Source organism: Phascolarctos cinereus, unplaced genomic scaffold, assembly GCF_003287225.1.
Source record: "Phascolarctos cinereus isolate Bilbo 61053 unplaced genomic scaffold, phaCin_HiC Scaffold_2;HRSCAF=192, whole genome shotgun sequence".
Taxonomy (NCBI): Eukaryota; Metazoa; Chordata; class Mammalia; order Diprotodontia; family Phascolarctidae; genus Phascolarctos; species Phascolarctos cinereus.
Window position 1 is genome coordinate 215,998,173 of NW_027555625.1, and position 18,030 is coordinate 216,016,202.

Consider the following 18,030-nt stretch of genomic DNA (forward strand, 5'->3'; position numbering starts at 1 on the left):
AAGAACCTGTAGGACATTGGTGGAAGGGATATTGATGTCTCACCTCTGTATGTTACAGATGAAGTAACTAGGGCCCTTCACAGGGGATAGGACTTAGCCAAGGTCACACAGCTAGTTAGTGGAAGGGCTGGGATTTGAATCCAAGCCTCCTGACTAAGATTTGGTGTTTTTTTTTCCATTGCACAATATACCTCCTTTCCAACCCCACCAGCTCCTGGGATACATGATGGTATCCTCGATGTTTCCTCTGTGCTTACACTCATAGTACTAATGATATTTCTCTTGCTTTCCAGCCCAGCCCCCATCTGGAGCCCTCTTCCCCACATGTCTTACTTACTGCTAGAAAAGTGCCTCAGCCACGTTTCAGAGCCAGAATGATGCTGCACTACATTGCTTTACTAATCACCGTGAAAACATCTTCTTTGTGCTGTCTCTGCCGACATCCCAACCTCTCCCTCTGTGTTCTCAGAGCACTTCCCCAGCTTGATCTGCCAGGAGAACATCTGTGACCTCCAGATGTCCAGACAGTCCTACTGAGGGTTCCACTTCATTTATAAACAGATGATGGCTAGCAGTTCCCCTTCCCCCACCACCTCACTTGGTCTGTGTGCCCTCCTCATTAATGGATCTGAGCCCATTCAGCCTGGGACTTAGATCATCAAATCATGGGTCTAGCTCACACACCAACTAGAGCAACCCCTTCATTTTGCAGATAAGGAAACTGAGGCCTGGAAAGGGGGAATGTCACACAGAGAATAAGCATTCAAACCCAGGTCCTCTGACTTCTTTCCATGACACCAAACCCAAAGTCTAAATAAAATATATCTTCATATGCTTTTTAGCTATGTGACCCTGGACAACTCACTTAACCTCTGCTTGCCTTGGTTTCCTAAACTGTAAAATGGGGAGAATAATAGCACTTTCTCAGGTTTTTTTGTGAGGATTAAATGGGATAATCTCTATGAAGTTCCTAACACAGTTCCTAGAATGTTGCTGCTGTCCAGTGACTCAGTTGTGTCTAACTCTTTGTGACCATAGCACACCAGTACTGTCCATGGGATTTTCTTGGCGAAGATACTAGAATGGTTTGCTATTTCCCTCTCTAGTGGATTAATGTAAGGAGAGGTTAAGTGACTTGCCCAGAGTCACATAGCTAGTGAGTGTTGAGACTGGATTTAAACTCAGGTCTTCCTGACTTGAGGCCCAGTGCTGCATCCACTGAGCCCCCTAGCTGCCTCCTGGCACATTGTAGGCCTTAATAAATGTTCATTTCCTTCCCTTATAGTCTCAGAGCTCAGCACAGTGCCCTGATATGTATTTAATAATGTCTGCAGCTGCTCCTGATAAACAGGCAAAGGTACACAGAAAGGGTTTGAGAAGTTTCTCTGAGACATTGAGATAAAGATGCTAGCCCAGTTTCCAATGTCCCTGACAGATTAACTTGTTATTGAGTCTGTCCCTGTTTGCTGGAGAAGAGCAGTGAGCTAGAGAAGGGAGGTAACATGGGGGACAGTGGGAAGTGGAAGGATTCGGAGTCAAAGGACCTTGATTCCCATTCCAAATCTGTCGCCTGCTAGCTGTGTGACTTTCAAAAAAGTTGCTTTAACTCTCTGGGCTTTCTCATACATAATTGTTACATTCATACACCTAAAATTATACTGGCATCACCTACTTACATTAGGGAAAACAACTTATAAAGCTGTAGAAATGTGACAAAGGAGATCTGTGTTCTGTTCTTGGCTTCACTACTGACTGACTTACTATGTGACCCTGGCAAGCTCATTTAGAATTATAAAATCCCTGAATTAGAATTAGAATCAGAGACAACTGAGCCCCACTCCTGCCTGAAATAGGAATCCTGTCTCCCACATCTGTAAAACAGTTGTTCAGTGAATGCTTAAGGATCTCCAGGGACAAGGAATCAGCTTTTTCCTGAATCAGCTATTTCTATTTTAGACAGTTATCTTTGTCAGGAAGTTTTTCTTTATATTGGCACAAACTTTGCCTTCCTGCTGCATTTGCCTGAAAAGCAACTTGGCGTCATGGCACTGGAGTGAGGAAGAACTGGGTTGAAATCCTGCCTTTTATACAGATTGGGTACCTATCTAACCATGGAAACTTCACTTAATCCCTTAGTGCCCCTGGGGCCATTTTCTAAGTCTATAAGTTATAGTAGATGAGCTGTTAATATGCATGGCAAAGGGAGTTTCCCTACTGAGACTTCCACCATGCCGATGAAATCACAGGTTAAGACCCAAAATAACCTTACTTCTACTCATCGGCCCTATTTCTGTCCTTTATGGGCAAAGCAGATGACGTTCAGTCTGCTTTCCACATGAGTATCCTTTAAAAACTTGAAGAATGCTGTCACGTTCCTTCCCTCAGTCTACTCTTTTCCAGGTAAAACATTCTCAGTTCCTTCAACCTCTTCTTGTGTTGAGGTTTCCTAGCTCTTGCCCTTCTCTGAATATGATCCAGCACTCTCAGTGTCTTTCTCAAAATGTGGTGTCCAGATTTGAACACAAGACTCCCAACGTGTTTACAAAGTACAGTCAGACTATAACATTCCTAGTTTGAGACACTAAACTTCTATCAATGCTCCCTAAGATAACATTAAGGTTTTGGCTAGGACATCCTACTTACTCACTCTCTGATGAAGTTTGCTATGCTTAATGAGGTAGCTAGGTGGCACTGTGGATAGAGGGCTAGGCCTGGAGTTAGGAAGACCTGAACTCAAATTCAGCCTCAGACACTTACTAGCTTGGACAAGTCACTTTCATCTCTGTCTGCCTCAGTTTTTTCATCTGTAAAATAGGGATAATAATAGAACCTACTTCCTCTCAGGAGTGTTGTGAGATAATATTTGTAAAGTGTTTCATAAATCTGAAAACATTATATAAAGGTCAGCTATTATTATTATTATTACTGTTTTGTTGTTTACTGGCTACATGACCTTGGGACTTTTGCTTAATTTCCCTAAGTTTCAGTTTCCTCTGGAAAAATGGGGAACTATCCCCAACCTCCCTCAAAGGGTTGTTGTGAGGCATTGTGGTATGATGGATAAAACACTGGGCCTGAAGTCAGAGGACCTGGGTTCAAATTCCATTTTTGCAAGAAACTGTAAACAACAAGCATGCCCATCACTTGGGGAATGACTGAACAAATTATGGTGTTCAAGAATATAATGGAATGTCACCCCATGTAAGAGAGGATAAAGAGGAATTCTAAGAAACATGGGAAGATTTGTATGAACTGATGCAGAGTGAGGCAAGAAGAATCAGAGGACTTATATATTCAATGCTTACAGCAATATAAACAAAAAGAATATGAAAATTAAATACAATGTTGTATGATTGCAGTCACCAAACTTGGCACCAGAAAGAGATGAGAATGAGAGGCAGGAGCTACAGTGGATGGAATGCTAAAATAGGAGTAAGAATTTGTTGCTGTTGTTTAATAAATTAGTCATGTCCAACTCTTGGTGACCCTTTTTGCGATTTTCTTGGCAAACATGCTGGGGTGGTTTGCCATTTTCTTCTCCAGCCCATTTTACAGATAAAGAACTGAGGCAAACAGGGTTAAGTGACTTGTCCAGGGTTACACAGCTAACAAGTGTCAGAGGCTGGATTTGAACTCGTCTCCTGACTCCAAGGCTGGCATTCTGGCCCCTGAACCACCTACCTGCCCATAGGTGTGAGAATATCTGGGTTCAAATCATGACTTTGCTGCTTCCTACCTTGGACAAGCAACAACCTTTTGGGACTTTGTTTCTTTATCTGTAAAATGAAGGGGTAGAATCAGATGATCTCTAAGATACCTTCTGCCTTGAAATCTACAGTCTTATGAATTCTCTTTCCTTAGAGAGATGGGGAAAGATGGGTGTGGCACATCACCTGTTTCCTATCTAGTCACTGTGTGGTTTGTTTCGCTTAAAATTGCTATGTGTTTTTCTTTGCCACAGGGCAAAGTTCTTCAGGTAAATAGGGTGAGAAGAGGTAGCATTTTCAGAAATCATTAGGAATTAGATAAAAGTGCATAAAGGGCTAATTAAAAAAAATACAGGCTCTATTTCTCAATTACCATGTGACTTTAGACAAGTCATTTCCCCTCACTGGGTTTCAGTTGTCTCATCTGTAGCATAAAGATATTTGACCAGATGATCTAAAAGGTCTTTTTCAGCTCTATACTACTTGATCCTAAGTGAGCTAATGAATGTGAAATCACTTTATGTCTATATCACCATCACAATAACAACAATAATAGATAATAACAGATAATAGATAATATTTATATAGTGTTTACCATATGCCAGACACTGTGCTAAGCACTTTTTCAAATATTATCTCATTTGGTCTTCACAAAAACCATGGGAGAAAGGTACTACTAGTATCCCCTTCTACAGATGAGGAAACTGAGGCAAATAGAGGTTAAGTGATTTTTCTAGTGGTCACATAGCTAATAAGTGTCTGAAGCCAGATTTGAACTCAGGTCTCCTTCCTGATTCCAGGCTGGGTGCTTTGTCTACTGCATCACCTTGCTGTCCCTAACCACTCACTTTTTTAATGTCACTTTAAAGTATGTTAGTAGGAGTGACAATAACAGCTAACATTTGTATAGGGCTTCAGGGATTGCAAAGTGCTTTATTTATATTATCGCATTAGATCCTTGTGAAGAAAGTATTATTGTTAGTCCCATTTTGCAGATGAGGAAACTGAATCTGAAAGAGGTTAAGTGACTTGCCCAGGATCATAGCTAGCAAGGGTCTGAGGCAGAATTCAAACACAAGTCCTCCTGACTCTAAATCATGCACTTAATACATTAGTCCACCTAACTGCCTTAAAGCACTTTCCTTACGTTAACCCTATCAGGTTTGTATGGATTGTCCTTAATTCCTAGGATCTATTATTTTCCTCTGTGACCTTTTAGAATCCCTAATTTCTTTCAAGGCTCAGCTCAAGCACCATTTTTTAAGCTAAGTTTTTCCCGATTCTCCAGACAGCTAATGTGTCCCTGTAAAAATCACCTTTTGTGTATTTTGTATCTATTTTGCATGTACTTTTGTAACCAGAAGGCTGCTACAAGGTAAGTTTTGACTGTGAGGAAGACCTAAATGCAGCCATATGTGTTCTCTTCTTTTCTTTCCACTTTCTGAATTTTACCAGCTCCTGGGCATAGCCACTCTTCCCATCCTTCTGACACCTCTCTCTTCTCAAAGAGTAGCCCAAGTTGTGTGAGTTTCCCTTGGTCCTCTCCTGCTCTGACCTTCTTCTACAGGCTAGAAGCCTCATTGAAATGCTAGTACTATGTGGCACCTGAATCTTGCTTACTCTTGGCTCTGTAGCCTAGGGGTAAAGGGTTCTGAGTCATATGATACGTCTTTTTCTGTTATTTAGGAACTTAAACATTTATTAAGCACCTACTATTTGCCAGATACTATAATAAGTGCTGGGGAAACTAAATCAAAAAAGAAAGACAAGATCCTGCCCTCAAGGAACTTACAATTAAATTGGGGAAGACAACACTGGAAAGGAAGCTGAAAGGGTGGGAGTGAGGGATGGAAAGGGAAGGTACTTGGCCCAGGCATACTTGAGAAATGCAGTGTAGCCAGGTGGGAAATGAAGAGATGGCTGGCCTGGGGTGGGAAAAGCTTATATGAATTATTAATAAAATCAAACCATAAGATTCTCTCTTTCAGCCCAGCCCTTAAATAAGAAAGGAAAAAAAAACCCTAACATTTTGGACCACTATTTTCTTTAACCCTGTATATTCCAAGCTATTCACTGACTTCCTCCATTGCAATCCTTCTGTAGAAAAATAATAAACAGATGTGAATCACACCATTTGTGACCATTATTGAACAAAATCAGGAATTAGAAGCAATTCAAAGAAATAGAAAAATCTTGTAGAATATGCCTACCAGCTGCAGGCAAAAAGAAAGGGAAAGGGGAGTTGAAACTTTACTATCCTTTTGTACATCTCCCAAAGTGACATAACCAGTAGCTTCTGGACATTTCAGCTAACTCCATCAGAGGTGGGTTTATTCTCCCTCTAATAAGCAGAGGCTGTGGCATTAGGAGCCAAGCCTGTAACACCCAGCCTCTAGCCTTTGAATGCTCATTACAAAATGCTATAGAGGTTTTTCTTTCTCCTTCCTCACTGCCATCATGATGACTCTGTACTTACTTCCCTCCCGAAATGAATCCCTGAATTTTGTCCTCAGTCCCTTTAGGTCAACGTCCTCCCTCCAGAACCTAGGTTCTTCCTCCTGTGTATGTGTTTGCAGGGCAAGGAGGAGGGTTGGCAGGAAACTCACACTGTCCTTGAATTATGACTTCCACAAGTCCACCAGGACTGCTGGGTCCCAGAACCTTTTCCTGACTTCAGAGAAAATCTGAATAATGAAGTTACTATATATATGCGCATGTCTCCTTGAGGAAAGGGACTGTTTGCGTCCTTTCTTTGTATTCTTGATGGCTAACATAGTACCTGACACAGAGTAAATGCTTAATAATTGTTTGTTGATTGAGGGATTGTGCAAGCTTTCTGTTAGCTATTTTAAAAATGAGGAAACCAGGCCTTTGGATGTAGGGATCAGTAAACTATGTCCCATCACAGAGCTAAGAGTATGGGCTGTACAGAAACTAGGCATAGACCAACATCTCACATTGTATACCAGGGTAAGGTCAAAATGGATGCATGACTTAGACAGAAAGAGTGGTATGATAAGTAAATTAGGGTAACATGGAAAATTTTACCTGTCAGATCTATGGATGAGGGAAGAATTTCATGACCAAACAAGAGATGGAGGGGATTACAGGAAGTATATTGGATAATTTTGATTACATGAAATTAAAAAGATTTTGCAAACCAATAAAATTAATGCAGAAAAAAGTTAGAAGGAAAGTAAGAAATTGGAAAATAAATTTCTCTGATAAAGGTCTCATTTCTCAATTATATAGGGAATTGAGTCAAATTTATAAAAATAGTAACCATTTCCCAATTGGTAAATGGTCAAAGGATATGACCAGGCAGTTTTCAGAAGAAGAAATCAAAGCTGTCCGTTATCATATGAAAAAATGCTCTAAATTATTATTGGTTAAAGAATGCAAATTAAAACAGCTCTGAGGTACCACCTCACACCTATCAGATTGGCTAAGACGACAAAAAGGAAAATGATAAATGCTGGAAGGGATGTGGAAAAGTAGGGATATTAATACATTGTTGGTGGAGTGGTGAACAGATCCAATCATTCTGGGGAACAATTTGGAACAAGCCCAAAAGGCTATAAAATTGTGAATATTCTTTGACCCAGCAATACCACTACTAGGTCTATATTACAAAGAGGTCAAAGAAAATGGAAAAGGACCTATTTGTACAAAAATATTTATAGCAGTTCTTTTTTATGATATTGGAAATTTAGGGTATGTTCATCAATTAGAGAATAGCTGAACAAGTTGTGGTATATAATTGTGATGGATTATTATTGTGCTATAAGAAATGACCAAGGGTAGGGGCCAGCTAGGTGGCACAGTGGACAGAGCACCAGCCCTGGAGTCAGGAGAATCTCAGTTCAAATCTGGCCTCAGACACATAATACTCACTTAGCTGTGTGACTCTAGGCAAGTTGCTTAACCCCAATTGCCTCACTAAAAAAAAAAAAATGACAAAGGGGATGGCTTCAGAAAAGCCTGGGAACCTATATGAATTGATGCAGAGTGAAGTAAGCAGAACCAGGAGAGTATTGTATACAGTAACAACAGTATTGTAATGATGATCAACTATGAAAGACCTGACTACTCTGATAGATACAGTGATCCAAGATAATTCTGAAGGATTCGTGATGAAATATATAATCTACCTCCAGAGAGAGAACTGATGAACTCTTGAGATTAAATTGAAGTACAATTATTTTTTACTTTATTTTTTTTTTTGCTTTTTAAAAATTATAACAATCTTAATATGGAAATGTTTTATATGATTTTGCATGTATAATTAATATCACATTGCTTGCCTTCTCCATGGACGGGGTAGGGAACAGAGGGAGGAAGAGAATTTGGAACTCAAAAAAACTTTTTTTTTTGGGGGTAGGTAATGGGGTTAAGTGACTTGCCCAGAGTCACACAGCTAGTGTTATGTGTCTGAGGCTGCATTTGAACTCAGGTCCTCCTGAATCCAGGGAAAGTGCTCTATCCACTGCACCACCTAGCTGGCCCCATCAAAAAAAGCTTTTAAAAGAATGTTAAAAACAAATTATTTTGGGGGAGGGGAGAATGTGGGCCATATGAAAACAAGCAGTGGGCCAGATTGGGCTTGCAGATCATAGTTTTTTGTTTGCTTGTTTTTTAAATGTAAAAAACAAAACAAAACATTCTTAGCTCATTGGAATAAAAAATAAGCTGCTGGTGGGAGTATATTGACCCAGGGCTTAGAGAGGTGACAAGACCTGGCCAAAGTCACACACAGCTAGCAAGTATTGTTGGAGTAGCAGCAGCAGCAGCAGCATCACCACCACCACCACCACTGGTAACTAACATTTACACAGTACTTACAATGTGGGAGGCATTGTGCTAAGGGCTTTACAATTATTCTCTCATTTGAACCAGGGCTTAATATAAATTGAGGTCATTCTGATTGGGAATTCCCTCTTTTCTCTTTCAGTTTTGGCCATGTGGGCAGTGGGTGGATGTGGTGGTGGAGGACCGTCTCCTTGTGAGCTCAATCAGTGGAAAATACCTGTTTGTTTATCCCCATTGAGGGAGCAGCGAATTTTGGCCCTGTTTGCTTAAGAAGGCTTATGCCAAGTAAGCACTTTCTGGAACTTCCAGCTTCCTCTTCTCTCCACGTTCCTGGATGAATATGCTTACCCAGCTGCACCACTTGTGACATGCCAGACCTCATTAATCCTTAGGCAAACCTGTTGTCTGTAGGACACGCCTTGGGGGAGGGAGGGAATAAGGCATTGAAAAGGGTGGATTTTCTGACTCTGTATCAGCTGCAGAATGCCCTTTGGCATCAGAGGGACTGAGCTTCCATGCCCAGTAGGTGTTCAGGTATTAACTTCCTATGTTTACAATTCACTTATTACTTTATTTTATCCATAGTCACAGAGCTAATAAGAGTCAAAGGCAGAACCTGAACCCAGTACTTCTTGTCTCCTCATCTAGCACTCTAACCACATGACACATTGTATAATGAGGAACTGGTAAGACACTGCTTTATCAGACCCCAAACTCACTTCTGAGCCTCTGAAGTGACTGCTTTTAAGTATTTATTTGTTTACTTATCCATTCATTTATGTCTTCATTCAGTTATTTGTTCATTCACTCATTCATTTATTTGCTTATTTATTTAGTGGTGGGGGATCTCTCTTTCTCAACCCGAGCTGGAAATACAATGGCCACTCTTGATCCAACTGGAATCTTTGAACTATTATGTTTTAACTTAACCTAGTTTGTCCCCTTTTAGGCAACCTGATGGTCCACTTCCACTCTCAACCCTATCTCCATACCTTCCTAGGGGCCCATAATATTGGTATCCAGAATTAGAGTGGACACCTGACTTTAGCCCTCCTTCTTGTATTTCAGAATTCAAGTCATTCACCAGTTTCAGCCTCCCCCAGCAGCAGGGATTACAGGCAGGCATCGCACTTCCAGAAAGTTTGTTTTTAACTGTCCTTTGAACCAGCTGGTGAGAAATATCTAAGAATTCTGTCAAGGAGATGTGTCAGAATGAGCTGTTCATTGGAATTTGAGACCTATGCCCAGGTAATAACAACAGTTATTGAATCCAGTGGTTAGGGAAGATAATTCACTTCTGAGAGACTTATGGGAACACTGATGTTCTCCAAAAGGAATGAGAATTAGCTTGATGACTTTTAACCCCTTTTGATCACTGAATTGATTGACTTAGAAAAGGAATCCTTGTTTCTGAAATGGGATAAGACAATGAGCCCTAGGACCTAACATCTCAACCCTAAAAACTTGCCCAAATGTGGCTTGTCCCTGCTTTCTTTTTCTAGAAGTAGTGATACTGCAAAAGTTATGGAATGGGAATCAGGAAACCTGGGTTTGAGCTTACCTCCTTTTTGCTTCTAGAATAAAATATGAAAGCCTCAGCCTAGAACTTAAGAACCATGACCAGCTTCCTATGTAGTCTCCATGTTGCAGAAATAGGAACAGGACAGACTAAGACTCAAAGACAGTTATAGTTAGAAAGGACTGATAGGTCAGTCAGCTGGCAAGCATTTACTGAACATTTCCATGTGCTAGGCACTGTGCTAAATGCAGGGAATACAAAGAAAGGTTAAAAATGCAGTCCCTGCCCAACATTCTAAGGAGGGAAACAACAGATCAGCAAGTATAATGCAAACTATATAATGGGAATGGGAGGGAATCTTAGAGGGAAGGGGGGGCAGGGTGAGAAGCTAGTGAAGATGGTGGGATTTGAACTGAGTCTTGAAGGCAAATCAAGAAGCTAAGAGGTGGAAAGAAGGAAGGAGAGCAATCTAAGCATGGAGAAAAGCCAATACAGAGGCAAAGAGTTGGGAGATGGAGTGCTGTCTCAGGAAAAGCATGTACACCAATGTAACTTCGTTGTAGGGAATGGAGTTGTGGAGGTTGCAGGGAGGAAGCAAAAAGTAGGAAGACCAGGAAGATGATGAAGGCTTCAAGTTGTGAAGAGTTTTGAATATCAATAAGAGAACTTTTGATATTGAAGGTAATAGGGAAATACTGGAATTTATTGAGGAGGGAGGCAACATTGTTAGACCTGCACTATTGGTAAATCACTTTGGGAGTTGAGTGGAGAATGGTCTGGACTTGAGGCAAAGAGACCAATTAGGAGGTTACTACAATGAGAGAGAGGTGATAAGAGCCCATACAAAGGTAACTATGTAAGTGAAGACACATATGAGAGATGTTGTAAAGGTTAAAATGATAAGATTTTATAATGGATTGCATACGTGGGACTGCCAATGGCACTGCCAGTAGACTGCCAGTGAGAAGTGGAGGATGAAACTGAGGTTGTGAACCTGGGTGACTAGGAAGATGGTGGTACCCTCAACAGTCATGAAGAATCTAAGTAGAGAGGAGGATTTTGGCAGAAAGATGATGAGTTCCATTTGGACATGTTGAGTTTGAAACATCTACAGGATACCCAGTTCAAGACGTCCAAAAGGCAATTGGTGATATGGGATTACAGTTCAGAAAATATAGATAGATAGATAGATGATAGATAGATAGATAGATAGATAGATAGATAGATAGCTGGATGGATGGATGAATAGATGGACAAATGGATGGATGGATAGATGGATAGACAGATGTCAAATATAAAGATCTGGGAATTATCTTCATAAAAATGATGATTGAATCCATGGGAGCCAATGAGATCACCAGATAAGATAGCATAAACAGAGAAGAGATGAAGAGCCAGGACAGAGTCTCAGGTGACATTCCAAATTAGTGGACCTAGCTGAAGATCCATCAAAGAGAACAGTTCACCTAGCTGAAGATCCATCTGAAAACAATTCACCAGATAGGAGGAGAACCAGGACAAAACAGTGTCACAAAAATTTAAAGAGAAAGTGTTAAGGAAGAGATGGTGATCAACCATGTCAAAGGCTTCAAAGAGTTCAGTTAATCTAACCCTGTCTTTTACAGGCAGGGAAAGTGAGGTCCATAGAGGTGAAATGATTTGCTCAAAGTTTCACAACAAATTTACTCTCTCCTTCCCTGACTTCTACAGCATTATTCTTGACCAATTCTCCTACCTGTCTGACTGTTCTTCTCAGATACCTTTGCTCAGTTATTGTCCTGCTCCTTCCCAATAAATGTGGGTAACTGCTAAGGATCTGTCTTGGGTCTTTTCTTTCTATACTCTGTTCCTTGGTGATTTGAGTTCAACGATAATTCCGATGCAGACGATTCCCAAATTGACATTTTCAGCCTTAATCTCTCTCCTGAACACTTTCATCCATCCCTGAATCACCAACTTCTGCTAGGAATCTCCCGTGAATACCCCAGATACATCTCAAACTCAACTTGTCCAAAACAAAACTCATGCTAGTTTCCTAAAGCCCTCTCTCTTCCTCCAAACTTCCCTATTTCTTTTGAGGAGAATGTGATCTTTCTTCTAGTCACTTTTGTCCGTAACTTTGAAATGATCTTTTTTTCTTTCCGTAACCTTCCATACCCCATCATTTGCCAAGTCTTGCTGATTTAACCTGCATAACACCCCACATCTATTTCCTTCCCTTTACTCACAGCCTCCTATCTTCACTTCCTCCCTGGTCTATTGAAAAATCCCCCCTCTCTAAACTGTCTTCCACACAAATTGCCAACATGATATTCCTAAAACATACATCTGACTATATCATTCCCCTACTCAAAAATCCTATGTCTGGAATGCACTTACTTCTCTCCTCCCTCATTTTATATATATATTTAACTTCCTTGAAAGCATAGCTCCTACAGGATACCTTTTCTAATCACCTATATCTGTTATAAGTACTCTTTCCCTTTTGAAATCACTTTGTATATTCTCATCTGTGTTCATATCCCTAATAGAATAATGCTAATAAGAGTCAATTCATTTTTTCTTTTCTGAACTGATGAGGCTAATTCCAGTTTCCCATTGACAGGCTCCATGGCTCCTACTTCCAGTTGCATTATGGCATCATGGCTGACTCATTAGTGGAACTGACAGGATGGGTGGTCACAAAAATCAATCTTAAGAAAGTCCATCTCAATCTGTTCAAGAATTTGAAAGTGGCAGAGCAATCTGGCTCACTAATAACATGTGGGATTACAGACGTAAGTACCAGGTGGGGCTGCGCCATGTTGACCAACTGTTATACTAAGCCCCATTGCCCTGTCTTCCTAACATCAAAGTACTAGACTGTGTTAGAGGCTTTTATTTCCCCCTCCAAAAGAACCTTCACAGTATGACATAATGGAATGAATATTGACTCTTAAGTCAGAGGACCTGAGTTCAAACCTGACCTCTGCCACTTACTCCCTTAACCACTCTAGATCCCTGTTTACTCACCTGTAAAACAGGAGGGTTAGTTAGATGGCCTTGGAGCTCCTTTCCACCTCTAGATCTATTATCCTTTTAACTAAGGTATCCCAAGGCAATCCCAGATCCAGTCCAAAAATGATCATGACAGCCTCCTAAGTGGTGGTACTGCTCCGGTTGTTTGCCCCTCCAGTCACTGCCACTACACAGTATTGGGAGTTAATCTCTTAATCCATAGCTCTTATCACATCACTTCCCTGATGAAAACCCATCCAAAGCTACCCATAGGATAAAGTAAAAGATCTTACCTTGACATTCAAAATCCTTTATTCTCTGGCCACACACTGTATGTGGAGCTTCATCTCTCACTCCTCCTCCTCATGCCCCCTAAGTTCCAGCCAAACTGGACTGCTCTTAGTGGGAGCACCTAGAGTTCAGAGGTTGGACCTAGGATTTTCAGTTTCAAAAACACCATTTTATCAGTTCCACAAAGACCAGACTCTGGGGAAGCACCTTTTGCTAATCAAACTCAATAAGACTCTTGTTGATAAACTAAAATGTCGATTTACTAATTGATAGTGATATAAGAACCAGCACCTATCTTCTACACAGGACACCTACTCTTAATAGATAAGGCTACACTGGCAACTAAGTTATGAAATGAGATGGTTGCTTTATGAGAATAGAATCAGAGCAAAGAGACATAGATGTTCTTCAGGGGCACTCTAGAGTAACTGAATGAATTGTTCTTATCTACTCTAGGAATGGTTCTGAGTAAGGAATCAGTTTGGGTTGTCCAAATTAGAAGATCAACTTCTTCAGCCAATGGTTCTCAAGGTCTGAGGACCCCTTGATACTCTTAAAAATTATTGAGAACTCTCCCAAAGAGTTTTCATTTATGTGGATTATTTATAACAATATTTACCATATTAAACATTCAAATGTTTGGGTGTGATGTGGTGGTGCTTTTTTTCCAGTAGTGGTTGGATTAGATGTCCCCTGAAGTGTCTCTCAGCTGTGAAGTTTTGCGATCCTGGATTCTTATCATTATTTGAACATGTCCTATGCTTTTCCACCGCTTTACTTTTACCCACACTGTATCATATTTCTATAAAATCTTCTCTCTTCTTCCTTCCTCTCCCCCTGCAGTAGTAACTAGTAGGACTAATACCTGGCTGGTCCTGTTTACATTCTCTTCATGTTTTGAAGCCCAGCTCAGATGCCATATCTTCCACAAAGCCTTTCCTGCTCTAACCCTCACTTGGCCAGAGATTATGTCTCTCTCTTCTAGAATTTTGTACCTCTCTTTTATATTTATTATGTGCTACATTGCATAATGTTTATTTGTGCTGTGTGTGGCAGTATATGCCTATAACCTCTGCTACCATGAAAGCGGAAGATGATTCCTTAAACCCAGGCATTCCAAGCCACAAGGGCTAAGCTGATCAGGTTGCCTAAGATGGGTACAAACTGGTTCAAGTCAGAAATGGAGTAGGTTGGAGCTCTTGTATCAGTTAGTAGTGGGATCCAACCTGTGATTAGTCATTGCACTTCCAGGGTGGGGAGATCCAGGTATACCTAATCATCATCATTGTCATCGTCGTCATCATCATCATCATCATCATCATCATCATCATCACCATCATCATTTTTGTATACTTTTTAAAAAATTCCCTACTAGATAATAAATTCCTTGAGGGTAAGGACCTTGCTTTACTTCTGCTGGCATCCTCTTGATAGCTAGCAGAGTGATTGTCACATATTAGGCACTTATTATCTATTTTCTGGACCAATGTTGACTGAAGAAATGTAGTGTGTTTCAAACCAATCCCTAGTTTATCATTCGTTAAGGTTATGTAGTAAAAGAGGTCCCAGGAATGTGCATGATTTTGTTCAGTTCTGTTGTTAGTCAGTGGAAATTATCCTGCCAGCAAAGATACAAATGCTTAAACTCCACTAAGACTTTTGAGACGCTCTGTATATGCTTATATGTTGCCCTCTTTGTATAACTGTATCACAAATCAGTTCTGAGAGTAACTCCTTTGTCTTACTTTTTTCTCTTGAAGTCTTCAAACAGCTTAGACCAGTTGGGACTAGTAAATAATCACGCTTATATGGTGACAGGAAGTGAAAGGGTAAGAGGTCCCCTCCTCTCCTTTTGGAAGCAGAATTAACCAAGGTTTGGGGTAGGGAAGTGGTCCTCACAACTGTCATGGCTGACACTAGAAGACAAGCTTAGTAAAAAGTTTACTGTAACATTTTAGAAGAAGAAGACCAGGGTTCAAATCCCATCTCTGACTTGTTTTGCCTCAGTGTCTTTCTTGTGTGAGCACTTTCATTCTCCAGTCTTCAATTTCTTAATATTCTTGATAGCGAGTGTCTTTTATACTTATCAAGCAATTAACAATCGACCAACAAACATTTATTACTCATCCTCCTTGTCTCAGGCACTGTGCTAGGCACTGGAGACACAAAGACAAAAGTGAAAGAATGCTTGCCTTCAAGAAGCTTCCATTCTAATGGAGGAGATACATACACATAATAGGCAATACATAAAAACTAAATACAAATAACTCATGAGGGTTGGTGGGGTTGGGGAGAATGGACAAGCAGTTCATGTGGGAAGTGGTGTTTGAGCTAAGCTTTGAAGGAAGTCAAGGATTCTACCAGAGTGGCTCTAAGAGGTCAAATATCTTCCATCCCTGGCCCTGCCAATCAAGTTGAAAAAAAAAGTCTGCCTATTTTGAAATGTCACTTATCAACATTAAGTCAAATTGCCACCTGAATACTGGAAGATGCTACTACCTCCTCGAGGAGAGAACAAAGCTAATACTTAAATACTGTCTCCCAGGACCTTGAGATGGACATTACAACTAAACCCATTATCTATACATCACATGCTTTCACCATGTCCCCTCTAGATGCGGCTAGCCATCTCGGGCAACCAAAATCTTAGATTGTCTGCAAAGGAAAGAAACAGAGACTACCTATTGTTCTTAGGGGCAAAGGGAAACACTATCTTTAAAGTGTAGGGTGAAATATTCCTTCCTAGGATATAGGAGTAGCTAAAAATTTATGAAGTCCTGCATAGACTTCCCTGCTCTTGTTTAAGAACTATCAAATGCTTGGAAGGCGGGGATAAGAATACTCTTAACATAAGAGAATCTGGTATTTGTGGATGATTCACTTAATACTCAAAAAACTATAGATTAGTAAAACTTCAAGACTGGAAATCTTAAAGATCAGCTGGATCTATCCATTCATTTTATAGATGAAGAAACTAAGACTCAAAGGTTTTCAAGATCTCATAGCTAATTAGTATCAGATTTATAACTAGAAAGCAGGTTTCTTAGCTTTCAATCTATAAATATTTAGGGTTATGTGCCAAGGGCAGCTAGGTGGTGAAGTGAATAGAGGACAAGGCCTGGAGTCAGGAAGGCTTATCTTCCTGAGTTCAAATCCAGCCTCGGTTGCTAGCTGTGTGACCCTGGGCAAGTCATTTAATCCTGTTTGCCTCAGTTCTTCATCTGTAGAATGAGGGGGAGAAGTGGCAAACCACTCCTATGTCTTTGCCAAGAAAACCCCAAATGGGGTCATGAGGAGTTACACACAGCTGAAGTGACTGAACAATAATAACAACAATTATGTTCCATGCACTTACTAAGTGCTAGAGATACAAAAAGAGGTAAAAGTTAATTCTTGCCCTCAAGGAGCTTACAATCTAATGTGGGTCTTCCCACTATACCACATGACCTCTCACTGTGTTCTCTGCCTCATAGGCCTACCTTTTCCAATGCACTGGATTGGTAAAAACATCTTCTTAGCCTTGAGAAACAGTTTCCTAAGGCCCAGGAGCATTAAAATATGGTACAATGGAAATGCTATAGAATCAGAGAAGTCCTAGGTTCAAATTCCATTTCTGACACTTATTACCTCTATGTCTTTGGGCAAATCATTTTGTCTCTTTGGATCTCAGTTCCTTCATCTCTAAAATGAGAGGATTGGACTAATTGTCCTCTAAGCCCACTTTTATCTCTAAATCTGTGATCTTATAGGGTTCAAATATCTGCAGGTCAAATGAACCTGCTATCCAAAATTCTATTCTAACAACCTCAGAAAAAAGTAATTTCATTATTTTTATTTTGGCCAACTAGTCCATAAGATAGGGAGAATATGGTACTAGAATTTCTGCCTCTCCCATTGAGGTATGAAGTTTGATCACAGAATGCTGGGCAAAGAAGAACTATGACCATACAGAGGCATTTAGAACCAATGCTCCATTTAGTGACCCCTAGACCTGAGCTGCAAGCCTTTGCCACAAATATTTTAATGCAACTTATAACCATTTATGGGGTTCCATTAGTATAAAAGGCCTCTATATGGTTCTGGAACCAGAGATGCTAAGGCCCTCGTTAGGAAGTCATGTGAAGGAACAATATGTTTGCCCTTGGTTTATAGAGATGATAGTATTGACATTGTATACTGGAACTAACACAGAATTTTGAGGCAGGGATTCTGAACTCACCTTCCTTTGTGTACTTGGTCAATTAACTTCCCCACTGTGGATCTCAGTTTCATCCTCTGTAAAATCAGTGTGTTGGATGAGATGATCTTCGAGGTCCCTTCCAGCTCCAAATCTATGATTCTCTGACTCACCATGAATAGTTTCTCTAGCTATGCCAATGGATCACCACAAGCAATCTACACTATATCACTTGGTCTATCTTTTGAGATCATCTAATCCTATCCTTTCATTTTGTAGATGAAGAAACTAAAATTTGGAGGAGATAGTTATCTGTGAAGGAGGCATCATGTGGTCATAGATGTTAGATGGTAACACAATTCTCCCTGCCAAAGAATATCACAAAAGAAAGCTAGACAAAAATTCTACAACTTCCACGAGCCCCAGAACAAATCCCCCAGAGAAGCCAAAGTAGGATTATTTATTTCAACTCTCTTGGTCATCATAGAGGTCCTTTTCATCTGGACTCCAGGAGAAAAGTGTTCCCTCTG

General features: G+C 40.3%; 1 protein-coding gene across 1 annotated transcript in view; it reads left to right on the plus strand.

Annotated features, from left to right (window-relative positions):
- LOC110206692 (calpain-13) overlaps positions 1-18,030 on the plus strand; it is a 79,626-nt gene that overhangs the window by 17,962 nt on the left and 43,634 nt on the right. Inside the window, 2 exon segments of the mRNA XM_078149156.1 lie at positions 8,659-8,801; positions 12,641-12,812. Of these exon segments, the coding sequence (XP_078005282.1) occupies positions 8,659-8,801; positions 12,641-12,812 (315 nt within the window).